Source organism: Bolinopsis microptera, chromosome 10 (genome assembly GCF_026151205.1).
Source record: "Bolinopsis microptera isolate Bmic1 chromosome 10, MBARI_Bmic_1.0, whole genome shotgun sequence".
In the NCBI taxonomy this organism is placed as follows: domain Eukaryota; kingdom Metazoa; phylum Ctenophora; class Tentaculata; order Lobata; family Bolinopsidae; genus Bolinopsis; species Bolinopsis microptera.
Window position 1 is genome coordinate 10669255 of NC_087081.1, and position 26852 is coordinate 10696106.

Here is a 26852-nt window from a genome sequence, read left to right on the forward strand (position 1 = left end):
AGTTATGTTATATTATGTTATATTATGTTATATTATGTTATATTATGTTATATTATGTTATATTATGTTATATTATGTTATATTATGTTATATTATGTTATGTTATGTTATGTGTTATATTACGTATATGTTATATGTTATATGTTTTACCTGATTTTGTCCAAGCAGTGCTCACACTTGAGACAACTGGAGTGGAACTTAATACCGTGTGAGGAGGTGAGCTGTTCGGGGGTGATGTGACGGGAACAGAAGTAGCACATGTCTGGGGATATCTGCAAACTCTGGGGAGTGAGAAGCTGAGTATACACGACCACACAATGTACAATATACAGGGTGCTCACATACTTATGTACCAGTGCAGGGTGCTCACCAAACATTGGTACCATTTCAAACATCTGTAGTTTAATTTATGTAAGAGCAATCAGCAGTATTTAGCTTTTATTTTCTTTGTAAATCGGTTACAATTTTGTTACAACCAGTCCAGATATAGAATAGCTTCTTATATTTTGTTGCAAGGTTCTTCAAATATGCTCTTACATTTATATGCTCTTACATTTACACATTCTTACACATACACATATACTTACATATACTTACACACGGACAAACGTACTGACTGATATACTGATATTAGTACAGTCCCATTGTGACAAAGATATCAGTATCATATGAGGCGCTCGTACGGTTGGTATGCAACAAATACCAAGAGCCTAGCAAATGTAGTGGTTTAAGATAGGCCCAAAAAATCCAGTAAATACAAGCTGTCGCTACCAACCTTGGTAGCCTCACTGGTGAAGTGACAATGAAGTGCAGCAAGATACTGAACTATCTTCTGACGGTCAGGTATACTCGTGCTCGCCAGCTCCTTCGCAGTAAACAGGGATCTGATCCCGAACTCTCTGGATGTCGTGTCAAATACTGTTTTTAGGATTACTTCGGGGCATTTCGTGGAGACAGCTGTGAAATTCCTGAGAAGATTGTGTCATGTGTTAGGGTTTCAGTTTCGGTGATAATTTTTGATTTACTCGTCGTTTTGAGTTGTTATCAAAAATAACAAATAAATTAACAAACTTACAGGAGGTCAGGTCTGTAGCGGTGTATGAGTGCACTGAACGCTAGACCACTCTTCCACGTGGTAGTCAGGTTGGTGACGCGCACTCCTCGATATCCACACGTGCTCTCGCGCGCCCAGTTCAGCAGGGAACCTTGCTCCAGGGTGGGCGTGGTGGGGGAATCTGTGGGAGGTACGACGTTAAGATCTAGCTACTGTGGGGTGGTCCACATATTACGTATGACCCTCCCCCTCAGTAATCAGTTTTACAAATAGATTATTGTGTTAAAATTGAACTTACGTAATCATTTAGCTATTTATAAACCACAACCCCCTCAGTGATTACGTAATATGGGAACAACCCCAGTCTCGTTCATTAATCATTCTGTAGTCTATTAAACTTGTAGTCTATTAAACTTGTTCTGTAGTCTATTAAACTTGTAGTCTATTAAACTTGTTCTGTAGTCTATTAAACTTGTTTGTTCTGCTTTATCTTTTAGTCTATTAAACTTGTTCTGTAGTCTATTAAACTTGTTTGTTCTGCTTTATCTTTATAAAAATCTTTATAAAAATGTGAGAATATTGTGTTCAAATTGTTGTTATTTAATCTCAACTCACTGGCTTCTCTCTCCTCTGCCTCTTTAGAGTAACTCCTGTTGACTGTAACTTGAATAGTCTTCCTCCTGTCTTCTCTTGTCCTTCTTTTACTTCTGACGTCAGAAGGGGTCCGGGTGTTTACAGCTACTGTGCTTCCCTAGTTAATTAGCTGATTAGTTAATTAGACAGATAGTGAGATAATTGCTCGATTAATTGGTTTGTAACCTAACTAAACTGGTTAATAACTTGACTGAAGAGTAAGAGAAAGAGAAAGTAACCTGGTAGCTGTTAACTATAGGTGTGTCCTCTCTGTTGTAGAGATGAAACACTTCAAACTGTTCTGCTGACACAGCCCAGTGCTTGTACCTGGAGAGAGGAGATTAACGGGTAATTTGAAGAGGGTAACGATCGTTACGATCAGGCCGATAATGGGGTAAGGCCTAAGGCGGGCTTAGGGAGCTGGAATGTTGTGTATGCAGTATATGGTTGGGAACGAGAATAAGGCGGGGAGTGAGCGAATGATAAGCATCGTACTTGCGCAATTCCGTTGAAAATATTAACTTTAGTAGGAGTTAATTATCAAATTTATAAGCAGGGATAATCCTTTGAAGCCATTATTCAAGATGTGACTGGCACAGTCGCATTTAATAAAGATTAACAAACTGGGATAAATGGTTTCTCGTGAAACTGTCTAATATGCGCTGGAGCTGGGAGCATTTGATGCAATATCCTCATAGTTCACATTCCACAAAAGTAAGCAGTAGGTACCTGGTATTAGGATCGATAGTATATTTATCGTATTTTGAGTCGAGTTGCATGGGGGTGGTTTGTGCTAGGAGCTTGAACAAACTCTCTCGTTCCTGGAGAACTTCGTACGTCTGAACTCCTGCCATAAAATAGAGTTAAACTTACTGGGTTATACACTAAATAAACTTAATACTTGGGTTAGAAACCGATTATTGATTAATAACCTCCTTGCACTTTTGTAGATAAACTAACTTTAACTCTGAATTGCCACTTTACCAAACCTAATGATAAGCTATTGTTTTTGGAAGTAACAGTATTTTACAGAACTGAGACCTACCTTGAAACACTTTCTTCAACATCCAGGCGGTGTTAGCTACAGAGAGGAAGCCTCTAGCACACCCAGTACCCTGAGGCCAGAATGGCTCTAACAGAGAGTCACCCACTAGACTCATAACCAACTTGTGTCCCTTTCTCTCTAGGACTAAAGTGGAGTTGGCTGCTTGTTTGATGGCTGAGAAGTCGAATATTGCAATGTCAGCTTTGCCGTGGTGGTTCTTCTTGAACTCTAGTACTGGGAGGTTTGTAGCGAACCCTGCCACTTCCTGAGGTAGGACTTATCAGTAGTGGGGGGGGGGGGGGGGGGTAGTGGGGAACCCGGCCACTTCCTGAGGTAGGACTTATCAGTATGATGGGGGGGGGGGGGGGTAGTGGGGAACCCGGCCACTTCCTGAGGTAGGACTTATCAGTAGTGGGGGGGGGAGGGGGGGGGGGTAGTGGGGAACCCGGCCACTTCCTGAGGTAGGACTTATCAGTATGATGGGGGGGGGGGGGGGGGGGGGAGGGGGTAGTGGGGAACCCGGCCACTTCCTGAGGTAGGACTTATCAGTATGTTGAATATTATTCAGGGGTAGCCGTGAAGAGGGGGGTAGCTGGGAGGGACTACAGACCGTTGACAAAGTGTAATAAAGCATAGCTTATCTCATGAAATTTAAGAATTCAACTTGACAGAAACATGATAACAGTGTGTGATCATCAATTTAGCGAGTGAGCAATGCGCTAAAAATAGATTCTGCAATATCTGCAAATATTATTCAATAGAATCCGAGTAGTCACGTGGGTTCTGGTCACGTGATTGCAGTTTCTTGGCATGTTAGTGACGTAATGTTGGTGACGTAATGTTAGTGACGTATATTAGGGGGTCCTAACTTTCATGGTATTTAGTTCAAGTGCTGTTAAATGCACTGACCAGTCTTAAAATAGGAGTTACAGCGCTGCTCGAATAAAGTATTAAAGTTGACAAGACCCTGACACATATAATGCATATAATATACAATACATATATATAATATGTATATTTATATAGAGAACAATGAAGTCCAACACTTCTGCTGTACTGAAAGGAGACGTGTAACACTTCATTGGAGACGTGTCATCGGTCATGTTAAAGTAGTATGAGTGTGATGTTCTAAATAGGACATGATCACAAGTCAACACCCTTATTTGAGCTCCCTTTCTTTTCATGTAGCAGGTTATTCAGTTTGATTTGAGTTTAAAGTATTTAGTTTTGTTACCTCTTTTAGAGCAACGGGGGAGTACCCCCCCCCCCCCCCCCCAGAGCAACACCCTCTCGTTCGGTGTGAAATTATTTTTAAAATTTAGTTCATATTATTCTGGTGCCTCTGAATATCAACATACATTAAATCATGTAAAGTAAGGAATATTCAATGTTCACGTACCCTAGCGAAAGTCTGCGCTCTGACATAGTCAATGTTATCGGGCGACAGCAGTTCGGAGGTTGTCGAGTAGTCCTGAAAATCAGAGATATTACAATATTATTACTATAGACTATAGTTAAATAGTTGTATTAGTTAATTAGTAATAAACAATTATCATACTTTGGGGGAATTAGGTCAAAGACCGACCACCGCTTAAGAGCCGGTTAAGAGCCGTTTAAGAGCCGTTTAAGAACCGCTTAAGAGCCGCTTAAGAACCGTTTAAGAACCGGCTAAGAACCGGCTAAGAACCGCTTAAGAACCGGTTAAGAACCGGTTAAGAACCGGCTAAGAACCGGTTAAGAGCCGGTTAAGAACCGCCTATAGAAAACAGATTTATAAATCTACTAATAAACTTAGATCCGGATAAGAACCGGATCTTAACCGGTTAAGAACCGGTTAAGAACCGCCTATAGAAAACAGAAATATAAATCTACTTATCAACCTAGAGCCGGATAAGAACCGGCTCTTAACCGGTTAAGAACCGTTGAAGAACCGTCTCTAAAACTACATGTAAACACCCTACACCCGGCCCAGCACATTTGAACTCCCCCGCTCCCTCTCTTGTCTTTACCCCCGCTCCCGGCCCAGCACCAATCCACTCCCCTCCCCTGCTCCCTCTCTTGTCTTTACCCCCGCTCCCGGCCCAGCACCACTCCACTCCCTTGCTCCCTCTTTTGTCTTTACTCCTGCTCCCAGCCCAGCACCTCTTCACTCCCCTGCCTCCCTCTCTTGTCTTTACCCTCGCTCCCGGCCCAGCACCACTCCACTCCCCCTGCTCCCTCTCTTGTCTTTACCCCGCTCCCGGCCCCAGCGCCTCTCCACTCTCCTGCTCCCTTTTTTGTCTTTACTCCCGCTCCCAGCCCAGCACCTCTCAACTCCCCTGCTCCCTCTCTTGTCTTTACCCCCGCTCCCGGCCCCAGCGCCTCTCCACTCTCCTGCTCCCTTTTTTGTCTTTACTCCCGCTCCCGGCCCAGCACCTCTCAACTCCCCTGCTCCCTCTCGTCGGTTCTTAAGCGGTTCTTAAGCGGTCCTTAGACGGTTCTTAAGCGGCCGCTCACCGGCTCTTGACCGGCTCTAAACCGGCTCTTAACCGGTTCTTAACCGGTTCTTAACCGGTTCTTAAGCGGTTCTTAAACGGCTCTTAAACGGCTCTTAACCGGCTCTTAAGCGGTGGTCGCTGTTTGCCCTATTAGCCTACTTTGGTACAGCATTGTTAAGAAGCGGCTCATTGCAAAGTTAGTTAGTTAGATAGTGAATTAAATCTAAATAAAACGCAGGTTTAATATATCCATCGTAGACACCTCAGGTCCATTTTAAACATCAAATGGCCTAAAGGTATGATAAGCAACAAAGCATTGTATGAAAGGTGCAAAGTTGAAAAGTTATCCAAGCGTATTGAACACCAGCGGTGGAAGATGTTTGGACACATTCTTAGGAGTATGGAGAACACCCCAGCCCAAACGGCTCTCTCTTTTGCTATTGAATTAGATAATTTATTCATTGGTAGATTGGGGAGACCTAGAATGAACTTGTTATCGGTCTTAAGAAGTGATTTAAGTAGTAGACATTTGCAAATGGACAACTTGCATGAATAGAACGAAATTAGAGATATAGCTGCATGCAACAGATGTTGGGAAAATCTTTTTCGAGGGTACAGTTTACCGCATTAAGGTATTTTTAAGAATCATTTTTGTCGGTAATAATAATAATATATAATATATAACATGTAGTAATACTTAAGTAATATTATATGTAGTGGGAGTTATTTCCGAGAGTATTTACGTTATCAGCCAAGGGGGAGGGGGATTTCCAAATTATTACGCTAGTGTAATTTTGACACAATAGCTATGTGTAAAACTGATTACGGAGGGGGAGGGGGGGGGGTTTAAAATTGTCCAAAAATCGATTACGTAATATGTGAACGATCCCTAACCCACAGTATATTTGTAGATAAACATCTACACTACTACTAGATAACACGTCTTATGTGGGTGGAGTATAATAACACAGGTGTGTTAGTAAGCCATACCACAACCTAGCGGTATTCATAAGGGAGTAAGGGAGGTACTGTGGGATCCTGCCTCTACAATACTGAACGCTAGACTGCTTCTGTAGAATTGCTCATCACATCTTATACAAACTATTGTTTGTAATCACGTAATACCAGTAGCTCTAAAAGCTCTATCTAAAGCTCTATCTACTGATTTCAGTCAAGATTATTTAATCCATATATAGGAGCCTGTGTAGCGGCACAGATTACAGTAGGATGTAGGATCCTACAGTAGGATTACAGTACAGATTACAGTAGGATGTAGGATCCTACAGTAGGATTACAGTACAGATTACAGTAGTTAGTAGTCTCAATAGTATACAAGGTGTTTTAGTCGTGTAGTATTCCAAACTAAGCTTGAAACTAATGGCAAAACTATAATGGTACAGTAATGGTACAACTCCTGAAGTCGAAACCACACTTTTATTATGTACAGGCAGTTAGATGTCATCATATTACAGATCTTTAAACTGCAAAGAAATCATCACTTTTAGATATAGACGCCCAAACTAGGGTGTTGACTGTTGATAGTTGAAGTGTTGACTGTTGATTGAGTGCAAGTAAACTAGTGTGCGATTGAAGAAGCGATTAAAGGAAAGATCTAAGGAGCGAGTTAGGATTACTTCTTCAAGTAATGAAGTCAAATCTTAGCTTAGAATTGTTAATAGTGCTTGTAAGTATTCTCGTCACATTCGCGCGGCTGATTCAACCTTACTATACAGCACAAAAGCAGACTGGCATGTTTTAGATAATTAGTAACCACTCGTGGCTGTGAACTTTAAAACATCTTGTTAAATAACGGTTGAATTAGATGACGCTGTCTCCCCGGATGTAGTAGTATGTGGGTGTTGTACCCTATCTGTAGTGAGCAGCCACTGAAGCCAGCCAAATGTACGAACCACCCCCAAAAACGAGATTCCAATACCTGAGATCACCTTGCTGATGATAACTAGATATGTATCTGTATCTCGATCCAATGCTATTAAAAGAGCTCGTGTTCCTCTTACAGCTAGACACAAACAGCAGGTGTTATCACAATGACCTAATGGTTACTGTCTTCCCGCCAATGATAAAGAATCAAGAAGAGACGCATATACGGGCTCGTGAATCCATCAACGGTTTTTTATTATATTATATAGACGCATAGTAGTTTAGTGTGAAGTGAGATGGGCGTGGGGCGGAGATAGAAGCTTATAAAATAACGATTAGCGTTGTAACAAACACGACGCAGAACAGAGAGAGAGGTGTTGTTAAACGTGCTCCTTCCTCTCTGATATGACTGCTGGGATTTGTCGTTGGGGTTTGTTGCGTGGGATTGCCGAGGGAGCTTATTTTAGGGATTGATGGAGTTTGTTAGAATTGTTAGTGTGTGGTGGGAGATAGATAGCTCCCTCGTCATATTGACTTTACTAACCGAAAGGCGGGTGTTTTACAAACTTTAAAAACGTTTTGTTTTGATGTCCTAGTAACACCATAGTAACACCCTGGTAACACCCTAGTAACACCCTCCTATCTATTCTCAACATGTATTGTAAGTGCACGGGTACGACTTTAACAGTTTATTTTCTGCTCTTTCGTTTAGGGTGAGGTTACCCGTGTACTGTGTGTGCTATGACATGATACCCGCGGTCTCCTGATTTTGTAATTATACCCGTTCTAAGCCCTCCAATAAATAGCTTTACGAGCACTGGAACATTTAGAGCAAGATTTTTACTGGAATTTATCAGTGTACTGTATGTACATACCTTATGTAGTTAAAATATATGGTGGAATGAAGATTTGCAGCTTCAGTCTCCCCCTCCTTGGTGTCACTCGTGAGCGAGATGTAGTTTAACTTTTCTGCATTATTCGCAGGTCTAATTTACTGAACTGCTGCTTAATTAGTATTACTAGCGCTGTTACTTTACAATTTATATATTCGCTCTAAATCTAGCTTTATTCTATCTTCTTGTCGCTGAGCGTCATTACGCATAAGTTGCCCTTTATTTCGTATCGGTAAAACGATCGGAATTTATTAGTGTTATTCCTATTTATAATGGTCACGATCATATATCTCTGCTCTAGCATTAAGGGATGATAATGTTATTAAGATGAGTGACGCTTCAAAGACGGATATTAAGTAATAGCAATGGTCACTTTTCATGGTCACATCTCTAAATGGCTATTGTTTAATTAGTGACGATTTGATGCGTTTTAAAATCGATTAAACGTCCCTTTTTATCGAATTTCCGGAGAAATGATGATCTGTGCGATCGCAAATCGAATCCTGCCAAGCAATTTGCTTACAATGTCCTTGAACGATTCCAGTATTGAAATGTTATATTATGTTATTTTTACAGAATGGATTTAATGTTAATCTTGATCTTTAACTACTAGAGTAAGATTTAATAAATAAATAGCTTACTCCGTTAATTCTTTTCTTCGGAAACCGATTGCTCTAAATCAGATTATTGAATAAAGTGATACATTATTAAAACGTTGACGTGGCTAAAGTTATTTTTATCGTTAATGTTATAGTGAATGTTGAAGCACGCTCCGCGCCTTGGGAGCTGCCTTTGAGGGCTTTATCCAATCTGTGTGTTGTTCTACATTAACATGCCTAACCACGTACTCACTTCCTCAATTCTTTATTTTGCAAAATTTGTCTAAAGGTTAAGCATCGTTAAGTTGACAAATTAAATGTTTAAGTTTACACATTCTCATCTCCAAATATTTGGGGAGAGGGTAAACATGTTTTAACAGTTTCTCGCCCCGCATAAAGGCATACTTAGGCATAATAACAGCTATGCAGGACTTTTCTGGCTTTTTCTGACTGATGTTGTGGCAACGCACTTGTATCTGTTTAAAGTACCATTATGTTTGGGTACTAAATAGTTCGAATTCTTTTGACCAATTAGATTTACATTTTGTGGTTCACATTTGTGGTTTTCTAATCTTATGATTATTTACTGACTCACGAACTGCTTTATCGACTTCGTACTATTCGCTGACTCTCAAAGTCTGGGACTCCTAAGTCGATGATACGTTCTTGATGCGGTCGAAAATGTTCTTTTTAACGTTGTTGATGGATCAAATTAGCCATACGTTCCTGAATTTTATAACCATATTTTGTGCCCGAGTTTGCTCTTGTAGTTGTATCTTCTTGACTTATTGACCACTGGTTCTAAACTTCGGCCCAAATTTCAATCGTAAAACTTCTAAATGCGCGTATTTAAGAGGATGATGCAATGCAAGCAACTATCAGAAAATGCAAGGAATAGACAGCTATCATACATTTTATACGTCAAACCCTCTAATCTGAGACAATTACCCCTTTAACTAGAAATACCAACACCCTCTCTAATTTTATATGATTGCAGCCATGATGAAGTTCAGTCTGCTTGCGATATGTTTACTCTCCGTTACTCAAAGTAAAGATATTTCTATCATAAAGGTACGTGGTGACAGTTATGTCAAATATTTTACTAAAAGCAGTACTAACTAGCAGGTTATAGTTGTAGTACTAACTAGTAACTACTGTGTCATACTAGTAGTATCACGTACCTATTATACAAATTAGGTTATAACTTTATGTAAATATTTTCAAGTAAATGTTTTAGGTTAATCGTAATAAGATGTTGATAAATTGATGAACTCTATTTAATTGCTAAGTCTATCTACAATGAAAAGGAGAATTTTATCAAGGACTGAATCCTGACGTAAATTATATATCTTGTCCAAACCCAGGATGCACGACATGAAGAGTTCGTTATAACTTTGTGTGCAAATCATTAATAGGATATTTTATACATTTGAAATAATAATGTGAACAAGTCTTTCCAAACATCCGGGAAGAAGGGAATATTGCAGTTCCACACTGACTATCATCTTACTGTTTCCGGAACATTGCAGACTCCATAGATCAGAGCAAACAGTAAAATAGTTACTGTCGCCTTATTTTCTGCTGTTACGTTGGAAAGGTCTGAGCAGTGCAATTGTCCTTGTTACACTCGACATAATATGACAAAAAAGATGCTGAATGACACTGCTGTGCCCTGTAGCGTCATAATCACTGTTATTATCATGCAGACAAGACTGGGAACATCCTTTGACTTGCTCGGGCGATATTATGAAGGAGCCCTCATATCTTAGCTTCTTTGTGAGCTGAATGTTCCTTGTTTGACTTGCTCGGGCGATATTATAAAGGAGCCCTCATATCTTAGCTTCTTTGTGAGCTGAATGTTCCTTGTTTGACTTGCTCGGGCGATATTATAAAGGAGCCCTCATATCTTCGCTTCTTTGTGAGCTGAATGTTCCTTGTTTGACTTGCTCGGGCGATATTATAAAGGAGCCCTCATATCTTAGCTTCTTTGTGAGCTGAATGTTCCTTGTTTGACTTGCTTGGGCGATATTATAAAGGAGCCCTCATATCTTAGCTTCTTTGTGAGCTGAATATTCCTTGTTGTAGTGCACCCGCTGTGAGGTGTCTTTATATCAAATACTGATCACTGAGTACTGCTACAATCTAACAATCACTGTTATCATCAAGTAGGCAGGACTGAGTACTGCTACAATCACTGTTATCATCAAGTAGGCAGGACTGAGTAGTGCTACAATCACTGTTATCATCAAGTAGGCAGGACTGGAAATAGTCCCACACTGACTATCATTTTGCTGTTTTTGGAATGTTGTACCTCTCTTTACTGTGCTACATTATTAGATCTTCTTTTGAGCAACACTGCTGATATGATACAGCTACCAGCCGCTACGATTGGTGGATCGGTGTAAAATACATGTTCCGATTAAAAATATTCACTGTTATCATCATATAGACAGAAGTAGAAGCACTGACTATGTTATCTAATGTTCTACAGATAACAAGATAGGACTTCAAGACTTGTAGGTCTGCAGAGGTGAAGTACGAGCTCCGTCCTGGCTAAGAGCGAAGAATTAATTTCATGATTTGCAGATTAAGTATATATGGAAGTGTATAAACATGGGGGATTCAAACAGTTTATCAGTAGTTAATACAACTCAGAGACCAGAGTACAACCAGAGAAACAACAACGCAGCAAATATGCTCACCTGGCACGTCTCACACTTCAACCCGGAGAATAATAAAGAGCTAATGACTGTGCTGTATAACAATAGCTTCTAGGCGTTGTCCCGATGTAGCATGTGTTGCTACTCTTTGTGTTATTCGGCTGGGTAAGGTATAATGACAGCAGCTCTCTCCTCAGCCTTTATTTGTGAGAGGATCTGAGGAATCAGGGAGACTTCGAGCATGGTAAACAATTCCTCCATAACGCCTCTTACACCTCTAGAAATGCCTCTTACACCACTAGAAACGCCTCTTACACCACTAGAAACGCCTCTTTCACCACTAGAAACGCATCTTACACCACTAGAAACGCATCTTACACCACTAGAAACGCCTCTTACACCACTAGAAACGCCTCTTACACCACTAGAAACGCCTCTTACACCACTAGAAACGCCTCTTACACCACTAAAAACGCCTCTTACTCCACTAGAAACGCCTCTTACTCCACTAGAAACGCCTCTTACACCACTAGAAACGCCTCTTACACCACTAGAAACGCCTCTTACACCACTAGAAACGCCTCTTACACCACTAGAAACGCCTCTTACACCACTAGAAACGCCTCTTACACCACTAGAAACGCCTCTTACACCACTAGAAACGCCTCTCACACCACTAGAAACGCCTCTTACACCACTAGAAACGCCTCCTCCGCATCTAATAACCGCCTCTTCCACAGTACGGAGAAGAGCTGGACCCAGACAAACAGATAGCAGAAGGTAATCTGAAGATAGAAGATGAGATAACCAAAGTGAAGACTGATCTGTCGGAGGTGGAGACGGAATTGTTGGACACTTCTGTGTTTGCTGGGGCTGATATTAACCAGGTACTGTAACTTAGCTTATGTAGTACAATTGTATCTTTAAATATACATAGTTTACTAAATATTGTACTCCTTTTTGTGCTAAAGATCAGTAAAGAACTGATAATTAGTTTTCACAAGCATGTAAACTGTAGTGTAGACATTAGTGTAGACTGTAAAGATCAGTAACTTAGTCGACCGGGTGGTGTAGTGGTAACACGATCGCCTCCCAAGCAGAAGACCCGGGTTCAAATCCGGTCGGATGCAAGTCGGCCAGTTACCAAGCTGTGATTTGGTACAGCTTCGGCTGGTGATACACACTCTCTGGCTCGTAGGACTAACCCCCCTACAGCTAGTATAGTGCCTCGGCACAGAGTGGCTTAGGGTTATTGAAAAGGAGATAAGCACCTCAGGCCATCCCAACGTTCGGGAGAGACCTGCCCTTGTATCTTGTTGTTTGTTGTGGTGTAAAGATCAGAGGAGATAATCTTACTTTTAACTCGGTTAAATAATAACTGAACCCCAGTAACTTAATTAACCAATAACTTAATTAACTTTTAATAACCAATAACTTAATTAACTTAATCAGGTGCAACACCCGGAGGTAGATTCTGAGGAGGATCTGATAGTAGATGTAGATGATGTGAAGGACCAGCAGCGGATAACTATAAAAGCTAATGAGACAGACACTGATATAGAGATAGATATAGACAGGGAGGACAGAGAGAGCGTGGATGTTCAATTTGATGTGGACCATGACGGTAAATAGTTCCTTAGATAACCAGTGAAATTTTTTATAAAACTTAAACTATGTTTGGTTCAATTAATGTGGGTATATCTGAGAGAGATGAGGGTTGTTTAGTACAGGTCTCGTTTTGGAGAGAGCATGTTATATTTGTGGTTAATCACCTTGTCACAGGAGAGTCACACAGAGTAACGCTTGATGATGAAGGTAACATGATTAAAGAGGAATACAGAATAGACGATCAAGAACTCAACGTGTAAGTGTTCACAGCAATCTATAGAATAAAGGGGAATTTGACTTGCCAATTGGCAAAGACATTCTCCTCGAACCATGCAATAGGCTAGGCCCTCGATGGACAATCAAATATGAGCGTTGATAAAAGTTTTCTGGTCAACAGTGCGAAATATATTATTAAATGAAAAATTCAGCATATTAAGAAATCTTGCTATATGCTATAGTATAAAGTATTTTGCTCTCTATATTTACGAAGTACCTTCCACCAGTTATGTAGATGAGTACACTGGTGACGATTTCGAATACGAGACAAATAACGACGAAATAGAGGTGGAAGTGTATGTAGATATAGACGATCAGGATCTAGATCTCACTGTAAGTATTTCCGTTTTCTCAATAATTCGCATATTTTCTATTTTTCCAGCAATGACTCCCTAATGTTCTGTTCTACACGCGTTATACACGCGTTATAATTATGTCTATTGTTCAGGACTACATAGATTTCGACATTGGTCTGTGGGGTGAGAAGGACGACAGTGCAGATGATGATATCTTCATTTCCGGGAGGTACGAAAGTAAGAAGAGGAAGAGGGGAGACGAGGAGGAGATTCAGTTGGTAAATATTTGAACGGATAGGGGGGGGGGGGGGGGTGCGAGGGGCAAGGAGAAGCTTTACGCCACTTCCGTCTAAATCTGGATCGTTTATTTTGTCCTTTTAGCAGTTCAGGAGTTCATTATTTCCATCCCTTAATTTTGCTATATTATCTGGATACATTCCCTAAATACCTCCTGATTGATAAGCCAGGGATCTAACCTCAGTGCTACCCCTCTAACAACCCCCAAACATTACAGTCCCCGCAAGATGCCACAGAGTTCCCACCTTTACCAGGTGCTCTCATGGTTAACCCTCTCTGTTCTGCTGAAGTTCCATTTCTGGACATGCCTGAGCATGTGGTTATCAAACAAGGCAGGAAGTTCCAAGTGAGCTGTAATGTTCCGGAGAGTGTGACTGTTCTTGAATACGAGTAAGTACTGTTCTTGAATACGAGTAAGTACTGTTCTTGAATACGAGTAAGTACTGTTCTTGAATACGAGTAAGTACTGTTCTTTAATACGAGTAAGTACTGTTCTTGAATACGAGTAAGTACTGTTCTTGAATACGAGTAAGTACTGTTCTTGAATACGAGTAAGTACTGTTCTTGAATACGAGTAAGTACTGTTCTTGAATACGAGTAAGTACTGTTCTTGAATACGAGTAAATACTGTTCTTGAATACGAGTAATTACTAATCAGAGACACAACTCCCCAAAGGCAGGCAGAGCATTTTCATGCTATCCTTTCTTGGGCCACCTAGGCCCAGCATATCGTTTTTTAAAGAGAAAATATAGAGACAACTGACAAATTGAACAATTGATTTTGTAACCAATAATCTGTAACTAATAACACATCCACTGCTCAGATGGGTGAAGGTAAACAAGGAGACTGAAGAGAAGGAGACCATGACACGTGACAGTGAACTGACTATAAACAATGTTAACTGTGCCCGAGGTCACGCAGCAATGTATCAGTGCAAGGTAACCACTCTTTATTATTGTGTGCATTTTCTTTAATAACCACTCACTTTTTATGATGACAAACCCTTAAAACTGGTTATGAACTAATTATATACTAATTATATACTAATTATATACTAATTATATACTAATGATCAACCAATTACAAATGTGTTAACAATAACCCAGGCAACATATCTCTGTGACGACGAGGAAGGTAACACCATCACCAGCACTGCAGAGTCTGGGGAGGTGACACTAATGGTGGACAGAGGTTTCGTCAGTAATCCCCTCTGTCAGATATTCGGGGATCCTCACGTGATCACATTCGATCAGAAGATATACAGCTTCCAGGTTTGTTATTTCATTCTGACCTTCGACTATATCGTTTGCTGGTTTTCGAATTTAGCACAACACATAAACCGTTTGGATGATTTTGTTCAAACAAACGAACAAATCTGCTTTCTCAGCTAAGAAATTAATAACCCATCTATCTCTAGGGAGAATGTACGTATCTGCTAGCTATGGACGCCTCAGAAGGTAGCTGGTTTATTTACGGTAGATTCGTGAAGTGTGGATCTGATGGAACCTGCCTGGATAGTGTTACTGTTTATGTTGATGGGTACGCTATTGAGCTGCTCCGAGGATGGGTCATCAACCAGGTAATTTAGATTGGTGCAGTGTGTACAATGTACATTCTTTAGTTCTTCGTACATTCTTGTAGTTCTTCGTATACTCCTATTTTTCAGTCGAATATCAGAGACTTATTAGATATGACTAAATACCCGAGTTCCGCTAACTTTTAACACTTCACTCAGAACGGTAAGAAAATGCCAATAAAAGAAGGAAAGAGACTGTACCCAGACGATGCTATGACTATCTATTACGATGGGTACGAGGTCTTCATGGAGCTCCACACACCTCAGATTCAGATTATCTGGGACGGGCTCATGAGTGTCAAGATAGAGGTTAGTTAGTTAGTTAGTTAGTTAGTTAGTTAGTTAGTTAGTTAGTAAGTAAGTAAGTTAGTTAGTTAGTTAGTTAGTTAGTTAGTCAGTCAGTCAGTTAGTTAGTTAGTTAGTTAGTTAGTTAGTCAGTTGGTTAGTTAGTTAGTTAGTTAGTTAGTTAGTAAGTAAGTTAGTTAGTTAGTTAGTTAGTTGGTTAGTTGGTTAGTTAGTTAGTCAGTCAGTTAGTTGGTTAGTCAGTTAGTTAGTTAGTTAGTTGGTTGGTTAGTTAGTCAGTCAGTTAGTTGGTTAGTTAGTTAGTTAGTTAGTTAGTTAGTTGGTTAGTTAGTTAGTTAGTTAGTTAGTTAGTCAGTTGGTTAGTTAGTTAGTTAGTTAGTTAGTTAGTTAGTTAGTTAGTCAGTTGGTTAGTTAGTTAGTTAGTTAGTTAGTTAGTTAGTTAGTCAGTTAGTTAGTTAGTTGGTTAGTTAGTCAGTCAGTTAGTTGGTTAGTTAGTTAGTTAGTTAGTCAGTTAGTTGGTTAGTTGGTTAGTTAGTCAGTCAGTTAGTTGGTTAGTTAGTCAGTTAGTTAGTTAGTTAGTTGGTTAGTTAGTCAGTCAGTTAGTTGGTTAGTTAGTTAGTTAGTTGGTTGGTTAGTTAGTTAGTTAGTTATATAGAGGTTAGTTAGTTAGTTAGTTAGTTAGTTAGTTAGTTAGTTAGTTATTCAGTTAGTTAGTCAGTCAGTCAGTTAGTTAGTTAGTTAGTTAGTTAGTTAGTTAGTTAGTTAGTTGTAACTAGTAAGGTATTGAGGTTTGTTTGTCAGTCAGGCATTGGAGATTGTCTGTTTTACAATAAAGTGAGCATCAAGATCCACACTATTTGAATATTTTTGTTGATAAATATTAATTTAACCGGCCCTATTAACTCAGATAGCGTCGAGACAGAAGACACTGGGTCTATGTGGTAACAATAATGACAATCCTAATGACGACTTCATGACTTATTGGGGACAAGTATTGGACGATAAGGAGGAGTTTGGGCACAGACAAGCTGTAGACAGAAAAGGTAGGGAGGATCAGTTAATTATTACATGTTGTGGATTACTTTACCATGTTAGATTAGCTGATGATTCAGGTTGTTTTAATCATCAAATCAGTTCCTTTCAAACCTATCAGACAGAATTTACTCAACAAGTAAATAGTGTGTTTAGTAGTTTTCAAACCTATCAGACAGAATTTACTCAACAAGTAAATAGTGTGTTTAGTAGTTTTCAAACCTATCAGACAGAATTTACTCAACAAGTAAATAGTGTGTTTAGTAGTTTTCAAACCTATCAGACAGAATTTACTCAACAAGTAAATAGTGTGTTTAGTAGTTTAAAACACACCTCCCCCAGGTATCTGCAAGAAGCCCCCAACACAAACCAGCTTTATCGGCGACTCAACTGAGGCACGTGATCACTGTGAAAAAGTACTTCTTAATGGACTCTTCACGTAAGTTAACATTATAATTTAGTTGATATACTTTAGTTAATTGTTTACTAAAACTTGCAATACGAATGAATGTCCAGTGTTCCTGCCTGAAGCTGGTTTATTATCTCGCCTATAAATATATACTATTATATAACACTATTTAAAATATTTCTTCAGGTTCACCAGTGAGTACTTTGAGAACCAAGCAACACAGAGGGGAAGTGCTCATACACTTTACAGGTTAATCTCAATTAACTCATTAATTAATACTCATTGACTAATTACTAACAACTTAATCATTTAATAAGTTATTTGCTGGTTTCTTAATATAACAAGAAATGTTAGGAATGTAACAAAAACGAATTTGCTTGCAGTATATTGTGGTATTATGATACGTAACCTGCAGGCTACGTATCATAATACCTATCAACATTATGTTCCCTGGAGAATTACGTGCTATATGAATTTAAAAATGCAAAATCTAGAGATTTTTATAGAAAGAAGCCAAGATTGATCATTAAAACCTGATTTATACGAGACATTTGACAGTTACATAATGTTCTGTAATTGACATCGGTGAACGATTAGATGATAAGTTAATTAATTAAATAATAAGTTAATTAATTAGATAATAAGTTAATTAATCAATTAATAAGTTAATTAATAAAATAATAACTTAATTACCCCCAGGTCAGATAAACTGATGGAGATGTGTGTATTTGACTTTATGTCACAGATGGGTATTGATACACTGTCCCCCCAGTGTTACGCTGGTTACAACTATGTGTCCATGTGTAAGAGGTAAGCATATCACGCGGTATTCAAACTGATTGTTATTTAAGTTTTCAATTACGAAACAAATTCCATACAGGTTAAAATATGATGTCTGATGAGCCTGCCAAAATTTTAAATCTTATACAAAATGCAAATGCAGTAAGCGCTTTGAAGTGATATCCGTATTCCCAACTAACGATCACATTCCCACAGGCTAGGAATCTGCATACCAGAGGGATGGCAGAATTCTACAGGATGTCTCCGCAAGAGAGAGCTCCAAGATATTACAGTCAGTCAGGGCTGTCCCTGGGACACCAACGCTTTACCCTTCATCAGAGACTAGACTCAAGCAGATAGGATGAAATACAGAATGAAAAACAGAGTGAAAGTCTAGGAATAGATATCAGAATATAAACAGAGAAAGATGGGCTTCAGTGCCATTTGAATGACAAAAAACTCTGTACTTATGATGGTAATATGCGAACTATGCTGATTGTAACTTCCGAGAGGTCTTTTAATTTGTGGGTCTGAAAGGGGTATTATTTCTTGAACTCAACCTATTTTCATAACAAATTTTTACCTTATCCATCAAAAAATATTGTGTTGAAATGATTGTGCTATGTTTACCTTTTTAAGAACTTTTTTATCCAGCAGAGAATGTTTTTTGGTACTCATAACAAAGTAGTGAGTCTCGTCTTTGTAGTACACGATGTTCTCCAATGAGATTCCCAGCTCGGCGTACATTTCGTTAAAGAACTCCTGAAATTGTCAAACTTGTTACTTACCCTTTGTCGGAAATTACTTAATTTGCTTATTAGAACCAGAGATATGTCTTACAGTAATCGGGCTTAATCGGCCTGTACATATACTCTATAGTTTTTTAATGCAGTACTGCAAATTGCAATATTTACGTATGTAATGTTCGACGAGACGAGAGGTCGTCAAGTAAGGTAAGTTGTAATTTCTAGAACAGTAATTGTACGTGTGGGTAAATTTGTAAGGGTTCTCATAAAAATTTCTCTACTGCAACTTTTAAAATTTATATACGAAATTCAGAGAAATAAAATACTAAGGAATAATTCTAATAGGAAGAAAAAGAGATTAATAATGATGAAGAAAAGACCAAATAGTACATTTATTTGATTGATTTTGAATTGTAGTTGACGAAGTGAGAGTCTCCACTCAGTGTGTGGAGACTCTCACTTCGTCAACTATAATTCAAAATAAATGATTGACCCACTCATTACTCATAAGAGCAAAAAAAGATTACCAATTTATTTGATTGATTGGAACAGCTCAAAATAATTTCAGATGTTTTGGATAAAACGAACCTGATTGTAAATGAAAGCTATCCCACTGATTTCCTCGATGGTTAATTCTTCCATTGTGCTGCGATTAACAAAGTTTACTGTCATTCCGATAGCTTGCTGGCCTGAAAAAACATTGAAATATTTACAAGTTATCAAATATCAACACAACAAGCTTTCACCATAGATTGACGAAATACTACGAAATTTTATAAGAAGTAAGATTAATACTTTCAACACTACTATATATAGTTATATATAACAAATAATTTTAGACTCTCAAGATGTAGTTTTTTAAACATATTATGTGTTTCCCTTCGTGTCCAAAATGCAACTGAAGTGAGAAGCAAAAGTATCTTGTACCTCTAATATACCTGTACTATACTATACTACATACCTCTGAACTCTTTGTACTGAAAGAGAGGTAGAACATGTTGTCTCCCTGATGCTTGTACCATTGCGTCCCACCTCCACCTATAACATGTAACGTTTAACTGATAGTTGTTAAAAATCATTTAAATTATAACTATGATTAGTACTTGGCAGTCCCGTTTATTCGATTTTAAAAGAACGGTTTTATGAAAATAAACACGATAATCAAACTTTCTAGATGCGATGTTAACCAGAATATAAGGCACCGTACTCACTTAGGTAAGAGTGGAGGGTGAGGCACTACATGGATACCCCAACCAGTGCAGTTCCCAGATTTATCAATAGTGGGCTCCTCGACCCCCCTGAACTCTACTCCTACGTGGATCTGCACACCAAGCAAACAGCAGATCTTTAGTAGGATTAGCTGTAACTGTCGTATACCTGAAAACAAGGTATTGGGTTTCATCATTACTTGATAGTTTGACAATGATCTTTGGCTCTTGGATATGGAGTTGTAGCACTTCGATTACTTTGCGGAAGAGTTGAAATTACTCAGCACGCTGTGCTTAATCTTTCACATGGAATAAAACATCATCGAATCCTGCACATCACCACATGTGGCATATTTATATCACATTGTCGGAAAATTGATTCATAATCTTATTTAATCTCTCATGTTGCATGAGTGCTAAGATTTCTTCCCACCACTATTCGTCGTTTGTTCTTTAAAAACTTCAATAAGAACGCGTGTGCGCGCGGTTTACCCTAATATAAAATTAACGCGCGCTCCACGATATAAATTGTGTAGACCTATTTTAGCACCTACATATTCACAGTAGATGAATCCATAAATTTGGAACATGGGCACATCGCAGTATTGGCCTATTTGAGTGCTGGGAAGGCTCAGTTCGGTTTTCTAAGATGGATATAGCCGTAAGCTAGGGGCCTAGGAGCCATCAAAAGTCGTATAAAATTACCCATGGAATGACCAGAAATGAACGAAAATGAACATTCTTCTCAAAGTGCTCAGAATGGTTTAAAATGGGTCGGAAAGTGTTTACATTGGTCCTAGGACCACTCAAACCAAGTTTGGGAATCACTGCATGTCTAGAACCGATGTGAAGGTGGTTCCAATTTTGATTTTTGTAACCATTTTGGGAACATGGGAACATCGAAGTATTGGCTGTATTTAAGTGCTGGGAAGCCTCAATTCGGTTTTCTAAGATGGATATAGGTAAAAACTAGGCCTAAGAGCCATCAAAACTCAAATAACATTACCCAGGTTCATGGAATGAACGAAAATGAACAAAAATGAATATTGTCCTAAAAATGCTCAGAACGGTTTAAAATGGGTCGGAAAGTGTTTACATTGGTCCTAGGACCACTCAAACCAAGTTTGGGAATCACTGCATGTCTAGAACCGATGTGAAGGTGGTTCCAATTTTGATTTTTGTAACCATTTTGGGAACATGGGGACATCGAAGTATTGGCTGTATTTAAGTGCTGGGAAGCCTCAATTCGGTTTTCTAAGATGGATATAGGTAAAAACTAGGCCTAAGAGCCATCAAAACTCAAATAACATTACCCAGGTTCATGGAATGAACGAAAATGAACAAAAATGAATATTGTCCTAAAAATGCTCAGAACGGTTTAGAATTGGTCGGAAAGTGTTTATATTAGTCCTAGGACCACTCAAACAAAGTTTGGGAATCACTGCATGTTTAGAACCGATGTTACCAATGTTCCAAAATGTTCCAATTTTGGCACAATAATCCTCCTGAGAATCCAGATTTTTTGGAACATGGGCACTTCGAAGTATTGGCTGTATTTAAGTGCTAGGAAGCCTCAATTCGTTTTTCTAAGATGGATATAGGTAAAAACTAGGCCTAAGAGCCATCAAAACTCAAATAACATTACCCAGGTTCATGGAATGAACGAAAATGAACAAAAATGAATATTGTCCTAAAAATGCTCAGAATGGTTTAAAATTGGTCGGAAAGTGTTTATATTAGTCCTAGGACCACTCAAACCAAGTTTGGGAATCTCTGCATGTCTAGAACCGATGTTACCAATGTTCCAAAATGTTCCAATTTTGGCACAATAATTCTCCTGAGAATCCAGATTTTTGGAACATGGGCACATCGAAGTATTGGCTGTATTTAAGTGCTGGGAAGCCTCAATTCGGTTTTCTAAGATGGATATAGGTAAAAACTAGGCCTAAGAGCCATCAAAACTGAAATAATATTACCCAGGTTCATGGAATGAACGAAAATGAACAAAAATGAATATTGTCCTAAAAATGCTCAGAACGGTTTAGAATTGGTCGGAAAGTGTTTATATTAGTCCTAGGACCACTCAAACCAAGTTTGGGAATCACTGCATGTCTAGAACCGATGTTACCAATGTTCCAAAATGTTCCAATTTTGGCACAATAATCCTCCTGAGAATCCAGATTTTTGGAACATGGGCACTTCGAAGTATTGGCTGTATTTAAGTGCTAGGAAGCCTCAATTCGTTTTTCTAAGATGGATATAGGTAAAAACTAGGCCTAAGAGCCATCAAAACTCAAATAACATTACCCAGGTTCATGGAATGAACGAAAATGAACAAAAATGAATATTGTCCTAAAAATGCTCAGAATGGTTTAAAATTGGTCGGAAAGTGTTTATATTAGTCCTAGGACCACTCAAACCAAGTTTGGGAATCACTGCATGTCTAGAACCGATGTTACCAATGTTCCAAAATGTTCCAATTTTGGCACAATAATCCTCCTGAGAATCCAGATTTTTGGAACATGGGCACTTCGAAGTATTGGCTGTATTTAAGTGCTGGGAAGCCTCAATTTGTTTTTCTAAGATGGATATAGGTAAAAACTAGGTCTAAGAGCCATCAAAAGTCAAATAACATTACCCAGGTTCATGGAATGAACGAAAATGAACAAAAATGAAAATTTTCCTTAAAGCGCTCAGAATGGTAAGAAAATGGTGGCAAAGAGTCAATATTTTCGTCCAACAGAGTCTTAAAGTTGCATTCAGAATTATGTACAATTAGCACACGTACCTCCAAGAGAAGGCAGAAATTATTTTATTGGGCAACTATTTTGGTTTTAATAATCCCCCAATATATTGATATACATTTTTGACATCATTAGCTGTATTTGTTCGTTGAGGGATGAAGGTTGCGGGTGAAAGGGTTGGTTGAGCGAGGTAGATTGCTGGTGAAGGGGTTGGTTGCGTTAGGTAGGCTGGTGGTGAATGAGTTGGTTGAGGGATGAAGGTTGCTGGTGAAGGGGTTGGTTGAGTGAGGTGGACTGCTGGTGCTTCTTTGAACTGGTAGATAAAGAGGTAGGCTCATCAATTTAGTGAAGGGATTCATTGTCGTTGTAGTTGTTGTGGTTAACAGAGAGGGAAAATGATTTGTATAACTTAATTATCTATTTATTCTCTTCTTATTCATTAACAAGCTTGCTAAGTTAATCCTATTGCTGATGACCTGATCTGATCTTACGCCTCTACATCCGATCACACCAAATAAGATCGGATAACCTTGCTACGCTCGGATCACCTTATTCAGATCACATCTTTATTTGCTTCCACACATCTATTACACGAAGTGATGTGATACAAATGAAACTTATGTGATCTAAATATAGGGTGTACATTGTGTGACTGTCTGACTGTTTATGGAATCACTGCATGCCCAGAACCGATACGAGGGGTGCAGAATACCGAACCATCTTAACAGTACAGTAAATGAATAGTCTGTTGATTGGCCTTATGACTCTTTCGTAAACTCTTTGGAATTGCTCAGAGCGGTTTAAAATTGGTCGGAAAGTGTTTGTATTGGTCCTAAGACCACTCGAATTGGAACATTTTGGAACATTGGTAACATCGGTTCTAGACATGCAGTGATTCCCAAACTTGGTTTGAGTGGTCCTAGGACCAATATAAACACTTTCCGACCAATTTTAAACCGTTCTGAGAATTTTTAGGACAATATCCATTTTTGTTCATTTTCGTTCATTCCATGAACCTGGGTAATATTATTTGACTTTTGATGGCTCTTAGGCCTAGTTTTTACCTATATTCATCTTAGAAAAACGAATTGAGGCTTCCCAGCACTTAAATACAGCCAATACTTCGATGTGCCCATGTTCCAAAAATCTGGATTCTCAGGAGGATTATTGTGACAAAATTGGAACATTTTGGAACATTGGTAACATCGGTTCTAGACATGCAGTGATTCCCAAACTTGGTTTGAGTGGTCCTAGGACTAATATAAACACTTTCCGACCAATTTTAAACCGTTCTGAGCATTTTTAGGACAATATTCATTTTTGTTCATTTTCGTTCATTCCATGAACCTGGGTAATGTTATTTGAGTTTTGATGGCTCTTAGGCCTAGTTTTTACCTATATCCATCTTAGAAAACCGAATTGAGGCTTCCCAGCACTTAAATACAGCCAATACTTCGATGTGCCCATGTTCCAAAAATCTGGATTCTCAGGAGGATTATTGTGACAAAATTGGAACATTTTGGAACATTGGTAACATCGGTTCTAGACATGCAGTGATTCCCAAACTTGGTTTGAGTGGTCCTAGGACTAATATAAACACTTTCCGACCAATTTTAAACCATTCTGAGCATTTTTAGGACAATATTCATTTTTGTTCATTTTCGTTCATTCTATGAACCTGGGTAATGTTATGCTACTTTCGATGGCCCCTAGACCTAGCTTGCAAATATATCCATCATTTACAATTATTTTTGGCACTATTTAGAGCTCATTAGGGCAAATAAATGCATGGCACACTTTTGGCACAATTTTGGCACATGTTCCAAAAATGTTCCAAAAATGTTCCAAAAATCTGGATTCATCAACTCCATATTCATAACCGACAACCTTAATCGTTCATTGTGAGCAAACCGGTGATTCTCTGTAGGAAAAGAGCTTAAAACTTGGACAATAGCCAACAGCAAGAGGTGTATTAACAAGTCTGAACACATTTGAGAAAAACATCACAATGTTCTAGATCTATCTTCATACATTTGGGAGTACACTGCTTTTTACACCTGTAACGTCACCTCTCAACGTTACTCTATATGTTATGTCACTAGCGCCAAAAACATAAAACCAGGCTCTGTAGCTTATAGAGACATACACCCAGGAGGATTCTTATAGTGATATCAGGAACACGCCCTTATCCCCCTTATTAAACCAAATTTAGTGGGGGAGAGAGCGTTCAAATAGTAATCTGTCTTTAGACAAAGTGAGAGGGTTTTAAAGAGAGAGAGAGAGAGAGATTGCTGAGATTTAAAGAGAAATGTTGTACGAGTAAGACTTGTGAAGAGCTGTTGTGTAAATGTTTCTGATAATTGTGACAGAATTTCAGTATAATTACTGGTTAATTTTGGGGATATTATAACATTCGTTATGCTATTTAAATAGAATATATCTTACAAAATATGGGAAGATTTTACTGATCGAGAAAACACGAGAAAATAATTAACAAGTTTAATTCGTCCTATTTTTGTCTCAAGAAGTCCTGCAAAATATAAGCTCCCGATTTAGAGTCTGTCAGACTGTAAATCTACTACATTTACTCTTCATAATGTTATGAAGTAGATGGAGACTAATAGGTGAGAACGATCAGATCACAGTATTTTCTCTAAAACATCTTAACCTGCCTTATTTTTGGGGGACAGAAACCCTCTAAAGGCACTTCAACAAATACTTCTGACTCCTGGGCCATCATCATATAAACTGTCACTAACTTGGGAGGGATCCTAACTTGTAACCAATAATTTAAACTATAAGTACACTATCACACAGACCCGCTCAACACAGTAAAAATACACCAGTGAAGCATGTCGATATCAGCATGTTTAAACATGTTTAAACTCACACCCCCCTCTCAGCTCTCTAAGCTCTGGTGTATCGTCTAATATATAACTTTTCTGGACTTATGGAAGTGTTACATATGTAGTTAGCGAGGTGTTTACTTTACATTAGTATAATAGTAGTTGGGACAGAATACAGCACTCTTTAAAGATACAGATAATGTAAGTAATACTGTCAGTATTAGCAGGTTTATTACAATGTAAGTAATACTGTCAGTATTAGCAGGTGTATTACAATGTAAGTAATACTAAATACTGTCAGTATTAAGGTGTATTAAGAGATTTGATTTCTGGTAGGAATACTGTTGTTTTGACAGCTACCTACTTAGCTGGTAGCTGCTTCAAACCCATTGGTTCTCGGCTGTCACGTGACCATATATAATCTGTTTCACCTCCCCAAAGCAGACAAGACTATTAAATAAATACCTTATTTTGACAGATATGTAATTATCTTTGAACGGTTTTAATAATTTGGTAAATTCGTGTCGTGTTTATGAGTTTTACCTGCTACTGTTACAGGTGATAACGATATTGTTGAACGTGACAACAACTCTACTGGCTCCAGTCTTCTTAAAATATTTATTACTATAAAAAATAATCATATAATGCTCTGGTCATTTAAAAATATTTCCATAGCCACTAATCTGCTGCAATAAATACGGTGCAGATAATTAATACTAATTTGCAGATAATTGATACTAATGTTTGTGTCATAATGGCGCGACCTTGTGGCCGGTCTCTCCAACTGATTTGCTGTGCCAATTATATAATATTATATGATTATATATCTACAACAATCAGTATGTTGTGCAGGGCGCAGGCTACAATACAGTGAGGTTCCACCATTACTAGCGTTACTTACTACCAACTTTAATCACTGAAATACTGCTCCTTCATAATATTTTGTATCATTTCTCAAAAAAGTCACACTTTCTATGGTACACCCTGTATTCTACAGAATTTAGACTACAACTGTAACGTAAACAGGATTATAGTCTAAATTATGCGTCTAAATTATGCGTATAAATAAACAACTGCGTACTAGTATTAACTTCTAGTTAGTAGTTACCTTATTGGGAGCCCATACATATTCATCTCACTTACTGTTGCTTTACAATTATATTACAACTTAGTATTTCTATCCACAGCTGAGTTATTATGTTATTATGTGGCCTAGTTTAAATAAATTATACAGATATATGGGTACCATTACAGGAAATGAAACTATTATTTCAGACAATTCTCTTAAAATTAATAAGAAATTGATTCAAGCCAGCCGTAATTTACCTGATTAGGTACTAACTACTCAGCCAATTAGGAGGAAAAGTTGTAAATTGAGATACCTTAGAATTTGTATACCGTAACAAGCGCTTATCAATAAAACTAGTAATCCTGATAGATCTATTGTTGCACTGACATTGCGTTGTTATTACAGAGTTACATCACACA

At 38.4% G+C, this 26852-nt stretch overlaps 2 protein-coding genes across 6 annotated transcripts in view; one reads left to right on the plus strand and one right to left on the minus strand.

Moving 5' to 3' along the window:
• Positions 1-26852, minus strand: part of LOC134822278 (uncharacterized) — a 56105-nt gene that overhangs the window by 5222 nt on the left and 24031 nt on the right. For 2 of the 5 annotated variants that reach the window (XM_063833186.1, XM_063833182.1), the window contains exons 4-15: positions 19778-19943; positions 19528-19604; positions 19155-19255; positions 18451-18582; positions 4132-4203; positions 2733-2997; positions 2417-2534; positions 1927-2014; positions 1670-1805; positions 1076-1235; positions 776-968; positions 151-281 (exon numbers count right to left, since the gene is read on the minus strand). In XM_063833186.1, the coding sequence (XP_063689256.1) occupies positions 151-281; positions 776-968; positions 1076-1235; positions 1670-1805; positions 1927-2014; positions 2417-2534; positions 2733-2997; positions 4132-4203; positions 18451-18582; positions 19155-19255; positions 19528-19604; positions 19778-19943 (1639 nt within the window). Of the gene's footprint in view, positions 1-150; positions 282-775; positions 969-1075; positions 1236-1669; positions 1806-1926; positions 2015-2412; positions 2535-2732; positions 2998-4131; positions 4204-18450; positions 18583-19154; positions 19256-19527; positions 19605-19777; positions 19944-26852 lie in introns of all 5 variants that reach the window. The other 3 variants (XM_063833183.1, XM_063833181.1, XM_063833184.1) reach the window with 2 other exon arrangements.
• Positions 9576-18473, plus strand: LOC134822279 (uncharacterized). Its single transcript, XM_063833187.1, has 16 exons — positions 9576-9653; positions 11983-12129; positions 12695-12866; positions 13025-13106; positions 13354-13459; positions 13575-13700; positions 13937-14109; positions 14544-14658; positions 14827-14991; positions 15138-15299; positions 15456-15605; positions 16507-16642; positions 16974-17070; positions 17227-17289; positions 17740-17850; positions 18037-18473. The coding sequence occupies exons 1-16, from the start codon at positions 9582-9584 to the stop codon at positions 18164-18166; spliced, it is 2007 nt and encodes a 668-aa protein (XP_063689257.1). The 5' UTR covers positions 9576-9581; the 3' UTR covers positions 18167-18473.